Here is a 23,358-nt window from a genome sequence, read left to right as displayed (position 1 = left end):
AAAATCTACAGATCTCTCTCAGATACCACTGTCTGAAAACATGAGGGAATCAGGACCAGCCATTCTGTCCCTCTCCCCACCCCCAGTACTCCCACATCTTCAAGACAGGCATGCTGAAAGCAACCCAGGAGAAAGGTGTGTCTGATCTGACTGGATTACAAGCATCTGATATGAGCCCAGGCTCCAAGAATCATTATCAATGCTTTGTTTCCTGAGCAGGTATTACAATGGAGCTTTAGCACCTGTGCTACAGCAGCAGAGGCTGCACAGAAATTGAATGTGCCTTCCAGGACAGAACTGGATCCATGGATTAGCATGCTTTTGTCTCAGTGCAATCAGGCAAAGGTGTTAGCTGTGTGTACACACAAGTGCAAGCACACACCAATTTCTAATTATTTTGCTCCATTACTTGCACTGAGAAGTTGTCAGCGCATCCTAAAAATAAGAATGTTGTCTGGGTCTGCCTACTCAGGGGACACAAGCACAGCAAGATGTAGCACTTAAAAAAAAAAATATCCCAAATCAACCTTCCATGACTCCCTTCTGCATCAGAGAAGCTCCTCAGCTCAACTGATGTTAGCTGACTCACTACATAATCATCATGTCAGCAGCACAGAACACACAGCAAAGATGATTAGCTCAAGTTGTACTTTTTATTTTCAGGATTAAACCCCCCCATGATATAAAGAAACAGATGTAAACCTTAAATTTATCTGCAGTTCAGATGAGGTATCCTGGTTTCACAAAACTGAATCACACAGGTGGGTAAAGCACAAACTGCCAAAAGAAGACAAACTGCACAAAATAAATACTGAGAATTGGTAACTCTTCTTCACCTGGCCCCCTCTGCACCCTTCCACAGTATAAATAATAAAAAAATCCATCTGGAAAATACATTTGACATTAATAAAAATCAAAGAATCTTCTAAATTATATTTATATAGGATGTGCTGATCAACATTTCTTTCAAAATTAAGAATACACTACAGTTCAATGTAAATGGTATGACAAGTCTAACAAAGGGTAAGAAGTACTGTTTAAATGGACAACACACAATGCATAAATATTCAGGGATACAAAATGTAAGCAGATTCAGCATACAGTTCTAAAGTTGACAGTCCTATTCCAGTCCCTACAATTAACAGTTTACTTGGTAAGACTTTTAGAGAAATAAATATGCATAGAGAAGTAAACACACTTCAACAAAACAGATGTATTGAATTAGTGGGACTGATATTTTAAATGCAAAATAGAGACTGATTTAACAACCTAAACCTAAGAGCTGATAGGATTACCATTAAAGGTGTCATTAAGTAAATCATCATACTCTTACCACAGTTAGTCCTACAATGTCCCCAGCATAAAATTGATTTGCTTTTTACCATATGCTCTGGCTCTTCTACCCATCTGTTGAGCTAAAAACCAAAGCTGGAATAAGAATTTGTCAAAGAAGGAAAAAAAAAAATCTTACCTTTCATTGCCAAAAGGATTTCATTTAAACCTGATCTATACTTCAATTTTTTGAACAAGTTCTGTTCCCCACATTAGACAATTTCTTTGTGCTTTAACAAGCATTGAAAATTTGCCTCAAGTTTTGTCCCAAACAGTGGTCCTCTGACCAAAAAATTTGCTTATTAGGGTTTGGTAACTATGTGTTCAAGTCTTACAAAAACAGCATATGGATGTCATATTAAATACTGCATATTCAAGTAAACCTCAAATCACACATGCTCAGTAAGACTTCCATAGGCAACCCAATTCTAAATCAAAATATCAATGCCTTCTATCTCTATCTAAGCCCTAAATCTTGGTCTGCTAAATGATGCATCAGTGATCTCTGACTCCTGAGACAGGTACACAAAGAAATTATTTCCAAAGGCTTAGTCAGATGAGAACAGATGAGCACGTTGAGAGAATCTCTACTCCTGTTTGAGCCAAAATCCCTGCTCAAAAGTGTTATTCAACCTCACAGTTCTTTTAAACCTCACAGTGCTTTTAAACTCCAACATTCAGTAGCAACAACAGCAAAACCCAGCATGTGTTAGGAGCAAAGTCACCATTTCCCTATTATTCTTTCCTCCAAAGAGGCTTTTAAACAGAATATGAGCAGTCAGCATTTCTACTCTGAATCACAGAATTGTTAAGCTTGGACAAGACCTCCAAGACCATCAAGTCCATCACTGCTCTTTTCATTACTACAGTATATCCTCAAGTGCCATATCCACACAGTGCTGAACACTTCCAGAGATGGTGACTCCACCATTTCCCTGGGCAGTTCAATACATTATGACAGTTGTCCCCAAGTAAAAGCCAACAGACTGTCAGTCTGCAAAATCCTTTTTGTTTTCACCTATAGGACATGGTAAGAGGCTAAAAACTCATAGATGCTCCATAAAAAGCATTGGCTACTTCCCATCATGGATACACAGAGGTCTCCTGTGCCTCAAATGTGCCCTTAGATTGCACATGGCAGCCACCAGTGTGAGAAGAGGAATGCCACCAGTGTGCTTGGCATTCAGACACTGCACACCAGGAAGAGAAATAACAGTCATAAAACAGTGTATGACTAACCTGAGTCTTTAATAACAAACCATATGTGTACTTATTCAAGAATACACAGTTTAAGTACTTTGCCTCAAACAGCTGCTTGTTTTCTGGCTTCTCCTCTCCCAGCACCTTCCAAATGGTCAAGAGGTCAGAACAATTCTTCTAGGGAGGTTTTCTTCCCAGTCTGTTTAAAAGTGAACTCTACTGCTTTGGTGATATACAAGCAAGACTAAAACCACTGTATTCACCAGATGTGCATCTACATCAACAGTAAGAACCCCCTGCCTTCTCCTGTGCTCATACCCATCTTCATTCTCCTCAAGCTCACACATCCTGACCCTGCAGGCTGTTATTTGCTGATCTCAGGAGCAGACTGCTCAGGGGTCAGACTTGGCCTCAGTGTGAGCTGCAGTGCTGTCACTCACCTGCCAGACCTGCTCCACTCTGCTGGAGTGGGCTCAGAACTGGGCTGAGCACTACCACACCTTCCATGTGGGCACTGGATGCAAACTACTGCCCTACTTCCTTGATCCTCCCTTCCTGCCCAGCACACCTTTTAATTTTGTAATGCTGGAAAATAGAGTCCACAGCCCAAAGTCCAAGCCTAGATGAGCTCAATTTTGCAAAGCATGAGGAAGTCTGGATATGTTTTGGTGTTGAGTAAGCAAGATAAGCCCATTAATATGGATAGCTTTTCTCTGTGTAACAGAATAGATGAAAGGTAGTTCATACTGCTTGGGATGGTGTCTGACAACTCTAGGACCAGCTCTAAGCACCAGCATGAATGCTGCCCAGAGTAGCCAAGGGAGACGTCATGTCAGACAAATGTTACCTGCCAATCGCCCGACTCACCAATTAAAACAGTCAGGTTCCTCTGGAACACTGGAAGCACACCACCAAGCACTGCTCTGAAATGACACAAAAATCTCTTCTGACAGGCCAAACTTCCAGAAATGTTCCTCCTCACATACTTAAATCATTAATGCTAAATCTATTTTCCATTTCTTTTCACTCTGCTAGCACTCAACACCCAGCATGTTTCAAGAGGCAAGAACTAACAGCCAATCCATTAGAGAAACTTCTGAGTTTGCACTTAAAAAAACCAAAAAACAAAAACAGCCCTGAGCCCATCCATCTCTATTCAATTAAATACAGCAGAAGGACTAATAAGTCACTGTTTTTAACAATTACTGTGCACACAGAAAACAAATATTGGTTAAGCCAAATAAATCTCTTTTGAGGCATATATAAGTACAGCACAAAATATATTAAGGGTCAAATACAAACATCATACTCACTTCACCTTGCTTTGTCTTCCAGTTCTAGATGGGAACCTTGCAAAAGTATTATTTCTGCCTCACTGGCATTCAAGCTAAATTACAGAATCACAGAATATTCTGGGTTGGAAGGAACCCATAAGGGTCATGAATCCAGCTCTTAAACGAATGGCCCATACAGCCTTGGTGTTAAAGTCCAACTGAGCTCTGAGCACCAAGACAATTTGCAGAAGAAAACCAACAAAACCAAATTCACACGGAGTTTCAGCTGGGGCCATGAGTAAAGCAGCAGTAAACATAAAATTCAGCTATTTTAAATAAATAGAAATTATTTATTATTTAATAAATAGGAAAATCCAGGTATTTTAAACTTGCAGACTGAAGAGAACTGTTCAAAACAGGTTCTGATGGTTTCATCAGCAAGAAAAAAACAGTACCAAACCCAATTAAAACCTTCTGCTGTGGTTTTAAAAGGAAGTATTAAACTAGAAACTTCAACATAGTTGCCAAACCCTGATTTTTATGACTTGTCCCCTTTTTCTGAGACACAAGTGGAAAGACAGTGAGTGACAAGCACTTCCCCCACCTCCAGCTCCCTCTGAGAAACGATTCAGTTAAAAAAATTCAAGGAACTCTAATGAAAGCCATGCAAACAACAGATAAATCAGATTACAGTCTGCTCTGAACTTGGCCAAGGTTCACATGGAAGGTTTACAAACCTTTACATTTCTCCCGAGTTGTGACAAGCAAACAAATAAGGTTGGGATTTTTCACAGCTGTCAAACCATGATGGCAGATACAGAATAAAGCAACAAAAGAAGTAAAAAATCTGGAGATGAATTTTTCCTTTGAATTAAATATGTAAAAGACAATACATTCTATAATAAATAAGCTTAGAGATAAATACAAATTCATAATCAGGAATAATTAGTGCACCAATAGTTTATTCGGGAAGATGATTGAGCAGAGAAGTATCTGCTAATCAGTCCCTTTTGTGCTTTTTAAAAAAACAACAATAAATCAGACCACAGGATACTATCAGCTAGTAAATTAAGTGCTGATAAGTACCAACATATGATTGCATTGGCTCAAACATACATGGTCACAATTTCATTGTGAACCAGCACAAAAATAAGTGTGACTAAAGAAAGAAGCAGTACTAACACCTCCCTGTGCTTGTGTGATTATTGCTTACTCTGTCACAAGCAGGTGAAGGCTGGAGAAATTTCTTAATAGGTGTGGCTCTCTATCTATCTAAAAGCACAGTTTTCAGGTCTGACTGCAGAATTCACCATCCCATTAGAAATCACAGTGATCCAATATTTAGACTTTGAGCAGTCTATGCCACCTCCAGTTCTCTGAATATCAAGCAAACCCCACTTGGCCCACCTCCTTCCAGAGAAGGGCTGACTGGGTGACAGACTTTCCCCAAAGAAAATCTGATGGATTAAAAAAACCCAAGTGACCGAGAGATAAAGAGAAAGGTTATGCTGTAGTTTCCTAAGTGTCCCAGGAATTCAGGAAAATGAATCCTATATATCACAGGAAACAGGAATTCAGACTTGAGTTATAATCCTCAAAATTTGAAGACTGAAATATTCTCCAAATTAATGTCAAAAAATATACTTAAGCACAGTTGCAACTAATTTATTGAAGTAATAATGTAAAATAAAGAGGTCAGGAAGAAAAATTGTGCTAAGCCTTCATCTCTCAGGCCCAAAGGACAGTTTGGATATTTAACACAGCTTCCCCCTGAACAACAGCAGCATTGTCTCTTCAAGTAAGTCAGAGGTAGTGTCTAAAAGAGCATAATGAACAGCAGCAGCAGCCTCCAGCTGAGCCCAGCTATGCCAGAGGTGGCCCAAGAACAATGCCACCCAGCCAGCCTGGCCACGCTGCCATGGGATCAGCAGTGATCCCTGGAGTGAGCCCTGGCCATGGGAAGCAGGCAGGATGCACACACAGGGGTGCTGGGAGTGTGGTCACCAAGGAGATGAGTGCCACAATGGGGTTCATCTGCTCCAGAGGCCAGCCCCTGTCAGCAGCAGATGTGTGCACAGCTCAGCCAAACACAGCACACACAGACACAGCAGCACACACACAGCACTCGGCTCACTCAGGTCCACAGACTCCAGGAGAAGGGACCTGGCTGTACGTGATGTTTAACCACGTTTCCTAAAGGAAACTTTTTTTCATAAAGACAGATTACAACAGGTTTCACTTGACAAGTAAAACATTAAGCATAGTTGAAAGATGTCCACTAAGGAGCACACATGGAACACAGCAATCAGGATTTAAGTTGCAGATTCGTTCTCTTCCAAAAGGAGGTCATTCAGTGCAATAACTGTAGCAGCAAAATCAACCAGCTCCACAAAGTCTGATGTAATTATGTTAACACCCATAACACCAGGCTTCTGTGCTTTCACCCAATTCAAAATCATGGGCAGGTTCCTAAAGAAATTGAAATAAAGAAAATTAAACACTTTAAAAGAGGCACTTTTCTATACATACTCTACTAATTTCAAATACAACACGCTGTTTACAAGATATATAATCTTATATTTGTGATCAGGGCTGTCACTCTAGATACAACTGGCTTATGAGTGCTTAACACAGCACGTGGTCATTAGCTATCAAACAGACATATTGGTCAGTCATCAATCCCAGCTAGCAGGCATACAAAACCCCTCTATATTCACTGGGTAGTCTGTGCTTCAGGATTTAGCACTGCACAATTTTCTCCACCGTAGTTTGCTTTTACCAAAGTACATGTTAAGTCAAATGCTCAATTTCACAGCAGACCAGTGTGACACAAAGGTTATACATGGCCCAAGATGCTCCCTTCCCCTTCTCTGCCTCAGCGTGGGCAGGAAAAAAGTTGTTGGAGGCAGCACATTGCATTTCTCCCAAACTCTCTTCAGCCTCCAGACCCACTCAGAGCAATGGGGTCAGGGAAAGCAAACCTAGAATGAGAAGCTGTCTGCTCCATAAGGGTTGAACAACCTGTTATACATCACTATAACTAGATAAAGGAGAGGTGTGTCAGGAACTGAGTTAAATTGAGTTAGAGATTCTACCATGGGGAGAAATAAAGTCCTTCTTGGACAAGAGTGCAAGTCTGGAGTCTGCACCAGCTTTCTTGCACTCTAACAAAAAAACCCACACTTTTCAGCAATTAGACACAGTGTTAGCATTAATTAGATTAGTGCTGTAACATGCATACATTATTTGAGAAGATGGTAGGCTAGCAAAATAGCTGACAGGGTGATGAATACAAAAAAGCAAACCAAAAAACTTAACACTTCACTCCTGTTGCATCAGGACAATAAAAAAAACTTACCAAGAACTATGAATGAAGGCATAATTACTGCCAAGGGACACACCAGACTTCAGCCAGCTAAGTGTGACTTGTGGCAAGTCTCCTTTAGCAAGAGCAGGGCAAAATTTCCATGCAAGAAGGCAGTCATTTACATAAAAGTGCAAGGAGAGATTTGCATATCAGCTAGCTTGTGCAAATGCACACAAGTAATCAAGCAGCACACCTATCTGCAACTTTCGGTCTAGTTGCAAACAAGTGGGAAGGATGAGGGAAAGGGATGGAGTGAGCAGGCTTCTCGCTAACAGTGTCTTAGAGCACAGATCTGTGCCAGGAGTGCCCCGAAATAGAGCTGCTCGCCCATTCCACGAAATGCAGCTTTCCTCGGGTGGTTTTGTCCAGGAATTCCGCCGGGCCCGGCGCTCGCGGGCCCCCAGCGCCACCTGGTGCCGAGCGCGGCCCCGGGAGCGCCGCGATCGATCCCGGCCCCGCGATCTTCCCACCCGCAGCATCTGGAAAGGACCTCCAGTATCACCGCGTTCCAACAGCCTTTGCAGGGATACCTTCCGCTAGACCAGGTTCCTCAGAGCCTGACCTGCCTTGGGAATGGGGCACGCACAACTTCTCCAAGCAACCTGTACCACTGCATCGCCCACTCTCACGGTAAAGATTTCTTCTTAATATCCAAGAGGACTTTTACAGTTATGGTAATGTCTAGCAAACTGGCTATAAAGTAATAATTCCATAAAATAAGGCATGTGGAACTACCCTGGTCATGCTGTTAAAAATCACCAGCACTCTGAGCTAATCAAAGCTAAACCCTCTTACAGTGACCTTACTCATAGGAAAATTAATTGTACAATGGTCAGCAGCATTAAAAAAAGTCAAATGGTGAATCTAATTTTTGGAAAACCTCCCCCCAGCCCCCTTAAAATATAAGGTGAAATACTGCCCTATGTCATATATCTCTGGTCCTTACTGAAATTACTGAGACATTTGTATGGCCAAATGCAAAACTAAGTCCAGAAATCAGCAGTTTTTCTCCATGGCACAAGCTTTTTTCATGCCCTCCCACCCCGCCTCCACAAATCCAACTTCAGCCAGTTTGAAATGAATTATTGGTTTGAAGCCACACATCCATCCTACATTTTATGAAATCATATCACATTCAGAAAAAGTTCCAATTACCAGGAAACACATATATACCCTGTTGCTTTATTATTTTCACTAATTCCTTATTTTTAATGATTGCAAATATCTCTCATGAAACAACAGTACTGAGCAAAACTGCAGCCTTTCAGCAACCCTGCGCACACACTTCCTAGTTTCCTTCTTGCTCAGTGCCTCTTTCAACATGAGACATGTTAATTAAAGAACTAAGACAATCAAGATAAGTCCTTACCTATGAACAAGTGTGTTCTTCAGACCACGAACTAGATGCCGTGCAATTGTTTTGACTCGAGGTGTGAGAATTGCCTGAGATACATGGAAAGTCCCATAACGACTTCGTTCCCCAAGTGTGGTCTCCAGGAACTGCAGCAGTTTGTGCACATTAGTTGTATTAGCCCACGGTGCTGGCATTTTATTACCTGGCCACAGGAAGGGATATTCCTGATACAAAGGGTGATGGTAAAATATGAGAACCTAAGAGAACAACAAAAAAAAAAAAAAGAAAAAAAAAAAAGGAAAATCAAAGAAACAAAACGAACAAAAAAATCTACAAACCAAAACAAAAAAAAAATCACAATTTCTGTATTTTTATTTGAACAGGCTGTTGCACTGGTTTATGTTCATACAGTACTGTTACAGCTAGCATAGCAGTGAAGAGGACCATGCAAAAAAGTTGCTCTTGAGTCATGAGTGTCAGTATATTTGTTGCACTACTGACATAGGAGATGAGGATAATTTTGTTCAGCTTTGAGGAACAAATTGCTTCAGGCTTTATGGGTCATCAGTTTAAAATGACAAAGTTGCCTTTGTCATTTAAAGAGCTCAGCGTAAAGCACTGCAACTTCTTAATGCCAGAAAATACTGTATCTATAATCAAAGTTAAGGATTTTAGCAGCCTTGCCATCTTCTGAATACCTCCTTCTAAGAGGGCAAAGCGTGCTGGGCTGATTGGCACATGACTGACATACTGGCACTGTGCTCATACTTGCTGCATGAGAAACCAAAGCCAGTCCTGCTGTCAGCAAAACTGTCAAATCCAAAGTAAATATGTTTTACCTTGTAAGGTGCTTCTCTACAGCACAAAAAGGCAATGTTTTTTACAAACACCCACACTTAAAAAAGATTCATCTTGAAGCTTAACACTGACAGCACTAGTTCAGAACAAATTCCTCAAAGCCGCATTTCCAGTTTAAGAATTATATGCTGCTGCTGAAACCCTTTTCTGTTCTCAGTTTTTGTGTATCTAAGGGAGCAGTAACCAAGGAGAAGAGGCATTAACATCACCTCTGCAGATTTGGATGGCTGCAAAGGAGGTAAGAAATTCAGTCCATACCTTAGTCATGCTAAAGCTTATATGCTTCACACTGGCCAGAAGTATAACAGTTAATCAAATCCTCACCAACACAAGTCTGCATTATGTGCCCTTCCACAAGAGAAAACCCTTTGTAAGGAGCACAGGGTTCCAAGGACACTGTAGTTTAATTATTTAACAAATGTGCTTGGGAGCAGGACAGACTGGCCACACCATGGATGAGGGGATACATAGCCATATGTAAATGGAGGCAAGCATGCACACTACATAGAGGAGGCCCTAGTGGGCTTTAACTTGACCATCAGGAGCATCTTTGGTCCAATATCTTTGAGTGGGAGCTACACCAGGCTTATCTCTTTAAAATCTTAACATTTTGGGTTTGAAAAACATTAAACATCCTTTTCCTACCTGGTATTTCTTCTTCCACATGTACAGTAATGTCACATATTCTACACATTCTACACAACAAAGTTTGGATTCAAATGCTGAGCGGATCCTGCTAATCAAGAAGTGGTGATGGCTGTCATCCATGGCATAGAAATGATTGAAATCCAAGAAGATTACTTCCTTGGGGTGCTGCTCAAGAAAACTATTCATCTCCTTCAGGCCATCCCATACTTTGATACCAAACAAGCCATGTATGAAGTAAATCTCTTGTCCTATTTCCCCAGGTTTGGAAGAGACACGAAGATCAAAGTAGCGGATCCCGCCTTCCAACTGTTCTTTGAAAGTCAAATTTTGAGTCACTGACCATTTCTTCATGATCTTTCTAACCAAAGAAATTCTGGCCAAACGTTTGATGGCTTTTGCTTGGTCTGGTCCCACAGGAGATTTCTCATCAACCCAGTAGCTGAAAGAATCATGTGATCCTAGGAAAAAAGCCAAGAAAAATTAATTTTCAAAAAAGTGACTATCCCATAACACATGTCCCTGAAAGCTGAACAAAGTCCCACATGTGTGACAGGGGTGCAGAAGCATTATGCTCATGTGTGAATCTTTCAGATTGTCCTTTACACCTTACTTTTCCTTGACAGTATAACAAGACCTAAGCATAAGGTTGTCAGTTTGAATTACTTTCTTGCATAAGCTTCCAGTTTCAATGTTCTCTGAACAACACAAAACAAACATTTGTGGTAAAGGGAAAACCCCCTTCTAACCTTCCTTCATTCCCTCCTTCACAAACTACAAATCAATCCCCAAAGCCTTCCCAGAGCTTGGTATATGACTGGTCTAGGAAGAAACTCCAGATTAATTTTAAAAATCTGAGACTTTAGTTCTACTTGGCATATCCAGCTGTAACCTTCTACACCAAACATCTTGGAACAGGTCTCTTTATTCACATAATGGACTGAGGGATCTGCACGTGCCTTATCAGCACATCTCACTTTAGCCCCGAGATGGCAGATAAATGATCAGTAGTTTGAACAGTGGGCAGTGCCTGGCTGGACTTAGAGGTGGAACAATTCAAAACACCACCAGTTACAGTGTGGATAGATACCAAGCTCATGATAAACAAATTCATGAACATGTCTTTTACCTGGCATGCTTCTGAGTGACCAAAGGCATGGTGAAGGGAAAAACATTCCTGCATGCTTGTCCCTGCTTCTAGGACTATGCTTTTCTCAAATTTTCTCTTCTACCTCAGTCTGCAACTCTTTGAAATCCCAATCTGTCATATTCAACCTCAAGATAACATTGGAGGTGTTCACAGACTCCTTTAGCCAAACCTTTTATTCATGTACTAGTGCTCACTTGAACACTGATGCATTTTTTGTGATGCAAGATCAGAGATCCAAACAAGATTATGATCTTAATTGGATTATCTTGGCATCTTTAATCCAGATGAAAGAACAGACTGTGCACAAACTAAACATCACTTCTCAATAACCTTAAATGCACTCCTTTTCCATGGATTTTAACTAGTTCAAAACCAGTGAACAGGTAGTGTGAAGCTTCGTTTTTAAGCTTTACAAATTAATGCTAAAACTAATTCTGACCAATTCTTCATGAATTCTTCACAGCATTTGTACAAGTGGGTCTCTGTTATGGTTTGCTGTTCAGTCTTCTAGACAGAAGTGAGAAGTGCCAAAGATGCCATCTTAAGCAACTTTTCAGTACCTGTCCCAGTAAACTAAATCACAAAGTGGCTGTCGGTTGTGGAGCAACACCTAGATTTTTTTTCCCTGTCTCCAAAAATGCAACCCCAAACAAAAATCGAGGAGCAAACATCTAGTGAAGACATTTCAGAAGCCATATGATGCTTCAAACTGTAGTTTACAGATATTTGAGTTTCATCTACCTCCCTGTAGAGCAGAGTGAGTCATCCAAGCTTCTACAATATTTGGAAAGTAGACTTTAATCACAAGGGGCTTGCCTTCTGCCCAGGAATTAGTAGCTCTGCACAAATAAATTGTTCATTTGGTTGTGTTTTCTGTTCGTTTTTTTCCTAGTTCTTAATTCTATCAATTTTTATTTTTTCTTCTGTTTAGGTCACTGTAGAAGACAGTTTAACATCATAGAATAATGACATAAGAAATATTTTCAAATTAACTAAGACAGTGCAGCATTCTTGAGACCTATAGGGGTCACTCACACCATTATGCTCCCTCAGACTGATAAATCTCATTACAAAGGAATGAGAATTTTATCTTGCCACTGACATAGTGTTGTCACCTCAGAGTTGTCTAAGTAAATCTGAACCAAAAAACAACAAATTTTCCTAATTCTGATAATTCATTTTACAGCTACAAAAGTATTTCCTTTGCAGTTTGACACTTACAAGGCACTTTTAAGGATACAAAGAGCAAATTTTCTCCCTGCACTATCACAAACCAAATCCTATTTATAGGCTAGCACTAGAAAGCAGTATCAAAAAAGAAAAAAAAACCCAATCCACAAAAAACCAAAACAAGTCACTACATTGCAACTTTTTCAACACATATTTTAAAAACTGCACTCCTTAACAGGAAACTGAACTATGTGTGACATGCTTCTATAGTTACAGAAGATCTTATTAACTCCTGCCCCATGGCTCTGCTAAAAGCCTAGGAAATGGAGCTTTCCTCCTACATCCAAGTCAACACATATGCCTAGATATAATCAAGTAGAACATGAGTTGGGGCATTTGTAAGACCTTTTCACTGTTGGTAGCATATCACCTTCTAAGGAGAGCATGGGAGCATCACCAATTCTGTCAATCATTCTGTGATCAAGACTGAGGCTGGAAAGACAGCACAAGTTCATTTGGGTCTTCAGTGGTCATTTAAAAAGGCCAGTCAACAGTAACTAGGCCAAACCTGGACCCACAGTGTTTTGACTCTGGTAAGAGGGGGAAAAACCCCAAACTGAAATCCTACAGCAACAGCTCTGGATACTTGTGGGTCTGTGGGGTAACAGCAAGGTAAAGACCCACATCATCCACCAGGCCCCTCTTTAATTTAAGATCACTGTGATATACTACCAGCTCAGGCACTGCCTTTTAATATAGCTTAGCTGTGATGCTAAGTACATGCTAAGCTGATTGCATCGTGATGTCAAAATAATCCCTGCTGTCCTTTGCTCTATCCCTAAACTCATAAAAAGTCTTGCCATTCTGTTGCTATGGCAGGAGCCAAGCTGCTTGCTGATACATGTGATACAGCACGATTTCTTTTTGAAAAAGCATAACCTAAACCAACCCAAATCTGTAAAACTTCAAAGGCAAAGGGCAGAGCCTACATGGCAAGAGGGGAGCAGAGCAGCCCCACTTTGTCAGGAGCTCAGTGTAAGAGCTTGCTAAGCAGATTCTCAATTCATATCTCACACAAGGATATGTGAAGGTACTTGGGACACTGCAGTGATAGCAGCAAGGCTGGCAGTTCCTGGACAGAGGAAGAACCACAAAACTCTCATAGCAACACACACCGTAAAGTTTTTCCATGTGTAAAAAATCCCTCACCATCTGTTGTTCCCCACCACATAAATAATGTGCATTGCTGCAAATTATGCTGAGTACTTTTCTTGGGAAAAAAGCCATCTCAAGAATTACTGAAGCAAGACATTTCACACTATAATTAACAACTTAAATATAAACAATGTTCTATTCAGTAAAGCTATTCCTTAAACCTACTAATTGTGAACAAAGCAACTAACAAAACCAGGTTTCATCCACGGAGAAGTCAAAAGGCAGAGAAGAGCCAAGAAAATTTATCTTCATTGTCCTTTAGGTAAGGAGGGGCCAGAAGCCCAGCCTGACCCTCCTCAAAAGCACGTTCTTGCACGTGCAGAACATGGAATTACTGTACACAAAACCGGATTAGCATTCAGATAGCAAACCTTACTGAGCTGCTCTAGTGGCATGGCATCAGGCTGGTGCTCAGCCCTTCCCAAAACCAAGCCAGGCACAGGAAATACAATGAAGAGATGGGTGATTTGCCAATTGCTTCCAACTGGGTGAAGACGTGCAGCATGAAACAACAAGCATTAAATTTAATAATGAAAGAGACTGCACATTCAAAGACAAAAATTAGGGAACTGCTAATCAGCTGGCAGCTTTATTTCAGTTTCATTTCTTTCATCTAACAACAAGTGGCAGCTTCAAGGAAAGAAGTCACATGCCATCAAATACCCAGATATTTAACTATCCAAAGCTGTGTTATAGTTAGAATAATATTATATAGGCATCTTCCATATGCCAGACTTAAAATGATGGACCGACCTCTTAACTTTAGCCCAGTAATTGGAACTATGGATTAAATTTCATTAATATCTTTAAACTTATTTTTTCTGCTTATACTAATTCCTCAAATTAATTTTATGTTAAACAGCTTATTTTTCAATTCAATTTATATGTTAAATAGATTGTATTTCACTGTTCAGGATGACTTCTTGCTGAAGCCCTTGTACCAATTGCTAAACACCAGCCTTTTATCATCACATCTGCAGTAAAATCTAACTTCCCAGTGTGCTCATTTGTCACGCTGCTTACAGATAGCCAAAGTAACCCATGGTGGAGCTGAAACAAACGACACTCATCAACAGAATGTTACTGAGCCTCCAATGTCAACACATACCAGCTGTGGCTGTTCACTCTCCTGTCCAGTGACAGAATTCAGGAAACAGCACAAAGCTGAGTTGGGAGGCTTACACTGGATCTTGGAAAAAGGTTCTTCACTCCTGTGGTGGCTAAACACTGGAATAGGGAAGTGGTCACAGCACCAAGCCTGTCCCAAGTTCAAGGGGTGTTTGGACAATGCTCTCGGGCACAGGGTGTGACTCTTGGGGGTGTCCTGTGCAGGGCCAGCAGTTGGATTTGATGATCCTGTGGGTCCCTTCCAGCATATTCTATGATTCTATACATTTGGTAATATCTTGTTTCCACAGAATACTTCCTGCAAATACAGCTGCAGCAGAGGGACTGGCATTTAGCATCACATCACCAACCCCTTGTAAATTTACCTGGAACATTAAAAATATGATTGTACAGCATGTAAAGCGCAGAGATCTTCCAACACAGAAAATTACCTGTGCACTGCCAATCACTCAAAAACAAGACAAAAACTCATGGGGTTTTTTGGATACAAGCATGTCTCAGCATACTGCAAGCCTCCCTGGCTTCAAGGCTGTGACTAGTCAAGCAGCAGCTCAAGACACTTTCTGCAAACATGTGGCCAACCAAGAATAAATGAAAGCACAAGGGCAGACAAGTGTGCTGTGAGTAAGCTTAAATAGATCTGAATAATTTGGATTGATCTTTACATGAATAGAATACTAACAGGATTAAAATTACAAGAAACAAATGTTTAACTTAACATGAAGTTAAAAAGCAAGGTCAAAAAACCATACCTGTCCCTTAAAAGCATTACAGGGTCACTTATGACCAAAGAATCACCCAAGCTGTAGTGAGGCTAAACTTCTTAGCACAAGCTCTGCTTACTAGGCAAAGTACATCCCCTACACATTACAAACCACTGCACATGACACAGCACAGCAGGCATCACACAGCCAAGATGGGCAGAAGAACAGTAACCAAGTTCCAAAAACACAGGATGTAAGTGCTAGCACTCAAGGCTATCCCACTGATGTTCTTTGAAATCAGATGTGATGTCCTGTGTGTGCCAAAACTGAGGGAAAAACAGGATAAGCAACAGTGCCTCTCAAAGTCTAGAAGTCCTCAGGATTCAGGTCATTAACAATCCAGATTTTCTTATTAGAAGATTAACATCTTAAAAGTTCATCACTAATGAAAAGCAAATCAAATAGTTCATACTAACTTGTCCAGCAAAAGGAGATGAAGCAGAAATAAGAAACATTCTATTGATAATCAATTATCTATAACTACAGAGATGAGTATATTTTAAGAAACTTGCAAGAATCCTTTAGATATTCTTAGTGCAGTCCCATTAAGAAAGACAAACCCCAGTACAGACCAAATCCTCTTAGGAAAACTCCCTCTATCCAAGAACTACCCTGATTTCTCCCCTGATGCCCCTTTCAGGCAGTGCAATGGGATGCAAGAGCTTAAAGACAACCTACAAATGTCAGACACAATGTCACAGAGTAGTTTGCTTTTCTTTCCAGCCAAAATAAATCCTTTTGGCACTGGTTGGAGTTATTGGCATTGAAGGTTAAGGTCATTTAGCAATATTTTCTCATTTATCAACAATCTCAGCTGTCTGCAGTGGGAATGCAAGAAAGACACAGCATGTCTCTACCATTTCAAAGCCTGACTGGATCCACATGCTCAAAAAGGAAAAAATCCTTCAGCTTAGAGTCCTGAACTCCTCTTTTGTGACCACTCAGAACCAAGTGGACCAAGGGTTCATTCTCTTCTGAGAAAGCCATAGAGAAATTTTTATCGCATTGTACTTTTCCTTGTTTTAGCATCTCTGTTGGAGAAACAGGCAAACAAAGTTGCACAACATGGAAGAAGGGCAACCATTCATATCACCATTACGACTAGTTTTCTCCATTGGAATTAAAACTTTGGCACGTTCTGCACTCATTTAACATTTACATCTCTCCTTGGAGATCAGTGAACAGGCAGGTTGAAGACACTTCACCAGACACACTTAAGTCCCCCTCTAGGGTACAGATTTTAATAAGTAATAGGAAGAAAAATTTTCCAGAAAAAAAACAAATTAATTAGGACCTTCATATACTGTCTGAAGAAAATTTTGTGGCATTTCAAGAACAATTTGGTTTTGGCTAAACAGATGACATAAGTTCTTTAAAAGGAGAAGCCCTAAGACTGGGTTTTCAGGGGAACTCCAGGACAGACACAATGTCTGCCAGACCAGTTTCTCACAGAGGGATATACAAAAAGAATACCTTGTTACTTAAGAACAGTGGAACAACTTCCATCAAATGTTCTCACCAGCCTAACAGTCCAGATAGTTTATTAGCCTCTCTAAAAATATTTGAGAGTTGCTGTTACAATCAAATAGCCTAACAAAGTAATAAAGTAACTTGTCTTTTCAAAAAATTCTGCATTTACAAATCACACTCAACATCACTATACTTATGCAGACACTTTCTTCTAGTGATTACTACCTGATTCATTGGTAGATGTGAACTAAATTGAGAAGGAAAATAAAGCTTGGTGAATCAGAACATAAATCTTGTATTTCTTCCCTTTGAGCTTCAACCCAACAGATGGCCAGTTCAGATGATTCAATGATGCTTTTAATGAGAACTCCAATGGAATACTGTTTGGGAGGAGGATGCAGCCTCAAGGTCACCACCACTCCTCTCAGCATGCACGGCCACAGCCCACACCAGCCTATTAACAAATAAATGAGAAAATCACAGCATTACCAAGTTCAGCAGCTCACCTCAGCGTCAGGCAGACAAAGAGAAAAACAACAAAATCCAGTCGGAGCCTAGCAGCCAGCTCTCAACTGGGCAGCGCTTGCTGCTGCTCCTTTTCAGAATCATTTTGGCTTTGCTTAGCCAACTCCAAGTCAAGCACCTCATGGGGCTTTTGGGGAGCAGTTGCACTGCCAGGACAGCAGAGTTGGCCAGCTGGTGGATGGAAGATGCATCCTGTACAGAAGATGCTCAGGACCCACCACCTCCAAGTGTTCCTCATGAACCAGGCACGTGAGGACAGCCACGCTACTGCACCAGCTCTCCATGCCTCCTGTCCTCCTTTAAGCTGAACCACAGGCTTGGTCAGCAGGGCTGCTCCTTGTTAAGACTGCCTACCACCTGTTCTAATAAATATTTCTGTAAGAGTTTGATGAAACAGGAAAATGGTGCCATACCTCCAGATGCAGAGATTTCAGACTCTAGCACCAAGGAAATCAAGATACCTGCCTCTCTAAAAATTTCTGCAGCAGTTCAAATGAAACAGTACAAACTGGACATACCATGGTGCTGTCAACTATTAGGATGCAAGTATGAGCAAGGAACAGGCTCTCCAACTAATTCTTTAAATAGCTGATTTACTTTGAAAGATGATCAGTGAGAGCATTCTACAATTTTGTGTTCCATTTCTACATGGAGAAATAAGAAAAGTAGCAGATGCAGATCAAAAGATGACAAAGGAAAATAGCAAGTATCACAGCTGTGATTTCATTAAATTCTTTAATGTAAATCAGCTTGAGATTAAACAAGCACTATACAATACCCTGCCAAGGGTCTTGTCCACAATCAAAATGTTTAAGGTTTCATTTTTAAACCCACATCCAAAGAGGATTACTGGAATATAATTAAGAGAAAACCCTCTAGACTTTCACACAAGGTCAACCACTTGTTGAAGGTGGTTATTTTTGTTGATTATACTGCATGCTTGTGAAGTTGATGACATTTGAGTTACTTCATATTTGGCAATTTTTCATTGCAAAAGATCCCTTCTCTCATGACATTGCCCAGGAAACCTCATCTCTTTTCCTAGCATACGACTATATTGGTTTAGCATTCTGGCTAGAGTTTTTCACAACAAAAGTAACAGAAAAGCCCAAATGTGGGAACTGATCACACACAAGCTTTGGAGAAGGGCCTTAACTCTTTCAAAGTCTCTCTTCCTTTGAGCAGAGTTAAATAATCATGTAAACAGCCCATATACCTCAAGAACACCCATCTTCAACATTATTTGCTTGCTACCAGTTCATTTTAAGGCCTGAGGAAAGAATCACCTTCTCTAGCATCAAGTAAGGTGTTTCACACCATTATTTAATATTGCTCACGGAACCATAGAATAATGTAGCTTTAAAAGGATCCTCAGAAGTCACAGCTACCTCTACTAAAGCTAGTGAAAACAAGCAGCTCTGAAAGCAAAAAGTTTGCAACAAATGAAGCAAGAGAACCCTATGAAGATCTCCTGGGCAATATACTAGGGAGTTACTCACAGCAGTACATAATAAATTAAATCTAAGAAGTTTCTTTCGTGTGTACACTCTTAATTCATTCAATTTAAATAGCCCCATGATACTAATAATTTTGTTCTTTTCTTTAAAAACATATTCTTTAAATGCTGCATTTCTTCAAAGTGCAAAAAGTATAAAACAGTTTCATGATTTTGAGTGCTGATTTTATTTCAAGTTAAAAAAAGTTTTAAGGCTTCCATTCCTGGAGCTCCATCTCTGTTCCTATGTACAAAGGATGACAAGGAGTTTCAGGGGGAACAAACAAACTCCCCAAATCAAAACCAATTGAGTCCACCATTCCAGGGAAGAAAACAAATGCATCCTGAGATGGACAAAAGCAGGCCACTCCTGCCATATACACACACAGGTGTTAAGCACAGACAAGACTGTTTCTCATTTGATCTTTCATCTCTCTTCTGAAGGTAACACTGGTCTTCATTGCTGTTCAGCATCTGCGAAGATTCCTCAACTGCACACTGCCAGGAACAAACCCCCCAGCTCTCAAAAAGGTTGCTCTGTCAAGCACAACACCAAAATCCCACTTTGGCAAAATAATCATTGGATTAAAATAATAGTAATAAAAAAAGACAAAAATCTACCCAAAATAACTTTTGCCTCCTTGCAGGCTGCATAAGGCATATACAGGAAAGTGGTGGTGAGATACATCAACCTTGATCACAAATAAAACACGTACTGCAAGCTTTTAAAAAAAAGAAGTATTGACCATTCTAAAAGCACTGAAACAACCCATCATTTCCTTGGTTTCTCTGCTGCAACACTGGTTGCATGATGTTTGCAAGTGACAGCAGCACTGTGCCCCTAATGCAGTCTAAATCATAACATTCAGCACGGTTTCACAGTCTTTAAGTGGCTACAACAACAAGAAGTTGATTTATGAGTTCACTAAAACAGAGAAGCCTTTCTTTGCCAGAAATTTCAAAGTCTGCTGGCTCTAGATTTTTATATGAACATGGAATTTCCATTCTGTCTCGCTTCCCTGTTCAGTAGAACAGGGTCACATAAAATGTTTTTGCTACTGTCAGGATAGGAAAGGGCCCCATTTTTGATTGAAACCTGGCATTTTAACTGTTCTCATTCAGGTAACACAGGAGTCAGCGGATAGGAGGTGCACAGCCCTTTCTCTGCATGCTTCAAGGGCGTTTGAGCATGCTGAGAAGTGGCTATTCTGACACAAAAAAATTACTCTGTTTCTAGGGAGGTATCGCTGAGTGTCTGCTATATAGAATCAGAATCAATCGGATTGGAAAACAACACTGAGACCACAAGAGTCCAACCTAAGCCCTAACACCACCTTGCCAGCTGGACCGTGTCACTGAATGCTACATCCAGTCTTTCCTTAGAGACCTCCAGGGATAGTGACTCCAGCACCTCCCTGGGCAGCCCCATCCAAAGTCTAATCACCCTTTTTGTGAAGAAACTCCTCCTAATGCCCATCCTGAACCTCCCCGGACACAATTTGAGGCTGTATGCATGCTACAACAGATATCCAAAGCACCAGGGACAAACTAAAGCACTAAAATGAAAACCAAGGCTGTACCAGAGTGTAACCATCAGAAGGGACTACAGCAGCCACCCCTAAAATCTTCCCTATTGACATTTGCAAGGAGGAGTATTTCTTTGCCCTTTAGAGACAGAAAGTCAGCCTTAGTAAATTTTAGGTCATCTATTGCTGTTGTCATCTACAAGCTGTAAATCAGGCTATAAAAGACATGCCATACCATGGTCTGGGGTGGGAGGGAGCCTGAAGATCCCACAGTTCCAGCCCCAGGAACACTCCTGACCAGAGCAGGGCTGCTCAGAGCCCACCTCAGCAGAACCTGCATTTGATAAACCTCCAGCTGTTGGCTCAACGCAGCCAAGCCTCCCTTCCTACCCGATTTCAGCCTTAAAGCACCTGCGAGCGCTCAGCACGGCCGCCAGCCTTTTCTAGGGGGTGAAAGCAGCAGGTCAGCGGCTAGTAAGGGAGATTAAACCCGCCATTCCCGGCTGCGACGGACAGCGCTCCTCTCCGCCGCAGCACTTCATCACGGGGGACGCCACGCCGCGGCCGGGCCGGCTCGCCCACCACCGCCCCGTCCCCGCAGGCCCTACCCGGGATGGCGAGGTTGGAGAGCGGCAGGGAGCGCAGCGCGGGCGGCAGCGAGCCCATCCAGTCCGCGTTCCCGTCCGCCATGGCGCCGGGCGCCGGCGCTCCCTCACGCAACCGTGCCAACCCCGCCGCCCTTATATAGCCGCCGTGACGTCACGGGCGCGGCGGCTCCCCATTGGCCGCCGCGCCGCGGTGTGGCGGGCGGGCCGGGATGGCGGCGGCCATGGCGGCCATGGTGGCGGGGCTGTGGGGTCCCGGCGGCAGCGCCGTGCTCCGGCACGGGCAGCTCCGGGAACACCGTCCGGGAGGGTGCGGTGTGCCTCCAGCACGCCGCCCTGTGCGAGCAGTCTGCGCCAGGGCTCACTGCACAGGGAGGACGTTGTGTCTCGTGTGCGGGTAGAACTTCCCGGGACTGTTTGTGCTCCTGTTGCTGGGCAACACCGAGCCGAGCCTGGCTCCGTCCTGTTGGCTACACTGTTATGTGTGGTACATATAATTCGTTTCTAGTATGATATATATGATATTGAATATTTGTTGGAGTATACACTTTTGTATTAGGAGTCCCCCCCACCCTCGCAGGCGTGCTGAAACCTGATTTACACGTAAAAGGATGTGGCTTGGCCAGGAGGGATACGGGGATGCCCAGGCACTGATCATTGCGTGAATGACCCGAGATGGATATTATAGAAATATTATAGAAATCCTCGGGCAGATACAGGTGAATGCAGCGTTCCCCTAAATTTCATCAAGGGATTCACCAGCTCCAGGACACGGGATTGTTCTTCCTCATCACCAAAAAGAAAATCTCATTAACCTATGGACTCTGAATGGAAGAAAAGGCTGATTGATGAAATCTTGGCCTCAGGTGGAATTTTCCCTATGAAACCCGCCTATGCCAGGATGGAGGTGTGTGGGCACAGAGGAAAACCTCTGCTGAGGCTGACTCCTTGTTGCACACCCAAGATCCATCCCCGGGCTCAGCTCTGTTCTTTCCTTGTGGCTGGCTAGATAGAATCTGATTGCAAAATAAATATTTTATCTTTTTCATTTTTATTTGGCTGGGCAAATTTTCATTTATAGCAACACCCTCCCTTCAGATACTGATAGACACTGACAAGGTTCCTTCTCAGGCTGCTCCAGACCAAACAAGCCCAGCTCCCTCAGTCATTCCACATCAGACAGACACCGGTCCCCTAAAATCCGCTTGTGAAAAATGCATATTTTATGATTGGCTTTTCGCAAATATTACAATGAATATTATATGTGTAATGTTAGAAAGTTATGCTTATTAATTCTCTTAAGTAGTGTGTTAAATATAGTTTTAGGTTCCAACATAATGTTAAAATAGAGACTATGTATGTGGGAGGAGTTTTTTTTTTTTTTTTTGGAATGAGACACTCGCTTTGAGAGACACCTAAATCTTCCAAAGAAAAGAAATTTATGGTTTTCTTATCAGAAGAAGCCAATTTCTTCAGGCCTTGCTCAGACTCGAAAACGCCTTGGGGTTAAAGGAAATAGTTGACATACAACAGAGTTCTTATTTTAAATAGAATGTATGCATAACCATGAAGGATATATGAATATGCAACAAGTGTATTGTTTTTAAGGTTATTCCTTTGTTTACAAGGGATGCTTTTCATGACTTAGTGTCCGAGAGCATCCGGACCTCCGTAATTCTTTGCTTTTTATTGTCTTGTAATTGTCCTAACTCTAAACTTTATTACTCTAATTGTATTACTATTTTTATAACCATTTTATTATTATTAAACTTTTATAATTTTAAAAACCAAGTGATTGGCGTTTTTCACATCTGGAGAGACTTACACACTGTCTGGCAAGAGCTGTCAGGGCAGCAGAAGGTTAAGGAGCAGGACAGCACAGGCTCAATCCCCCACCACCTGCTCTTCCACAATTCCCTTTCCCCAACAGTCTCACACTTGACTTTTCACTGCATTTGGTTGTTAGGGAAAGAATTTTCTCCAAAATAATTTCTGGATTTGCCATGATACACAAAATTGATCTTCTAAGATAGACTTTTCCTCCCTTGCATTATGATGTGTCTTGGAAGGATAATGCTTTGTGAGCAAGTTTTCTTAACTGCTCCTTAAAAATATGTACAAACATACTATTTCCCTACTCTTCCCATAGCATATAGAGATCACAAGGTGTAAAACAGTGAGGCCTACTCTGTCATGTCAGTGGGAAAAAAAACCAACAAAAACCAACAAACCACAAATACCACAAATATAATTCTGAGATAATTTTTCAGTATCAAATTA

General features: G+C 41.4%; 1 protein-coding gene across 2 annotated transcripts; it reads right to left on the bottom strand.

The window, feature by feature from the left end:
- Positions 1 to 634: 634 nt before the first annotated feature.
- On the bottom strand, positions 635 to 21,179 carry PLCXD2 (phosphatidylinositol specific phospholipase C X domain containing 2). Of its 2 annotated transcripts, none has more exons than XM_021535392.3 (4): positions 21,082 to 21,179; positions 10,031 to 10,491; positions 8,543 to 8,784; positions 635 to 6,275 (listed from the first exon to the last, which is right to left on the bottom strand). In XM_021535392.3, exons 1-4 carry the CDS (start codon positions 21,161 to 21,163, stop codon positions 6,119 to 6,121), a joined length of 942 nt encoding a protein of 313 aa, XP_021391067.1. In that variant the 5' UTR covers positions 21,164 to 21,179; the 3' UTR covers positions 635 to 6,118. The 2 variants fall into 2 exon arrangements, with proteins under 2 accessions (XP_021391067.1, XP_021391070.1); XM_021535395.3 differs by having other exon boundaries at positions 8,543 to 8,751.
- Between the last annotated feature and the right edge of the window lie 2,179 nt (positions 21,180 to 23,358).

The sequence above is a fragment of the Lonchura striata genome, chromosome 2 (assembly GCF_046129695.1).
Source record: "Lonchura striata isolate bLonStr1 chromosome 2, bLonStr1.mat, whole genome shotgun sequence".
NCBI lineage: Eukaryota > Metazoa > Chordata > Aves > Passeriformes > Estrildidae > Lonchura > Lonchura striata.
This window is presented reverse-complemented; position numbering and strand designations above follow the sequence as displayed.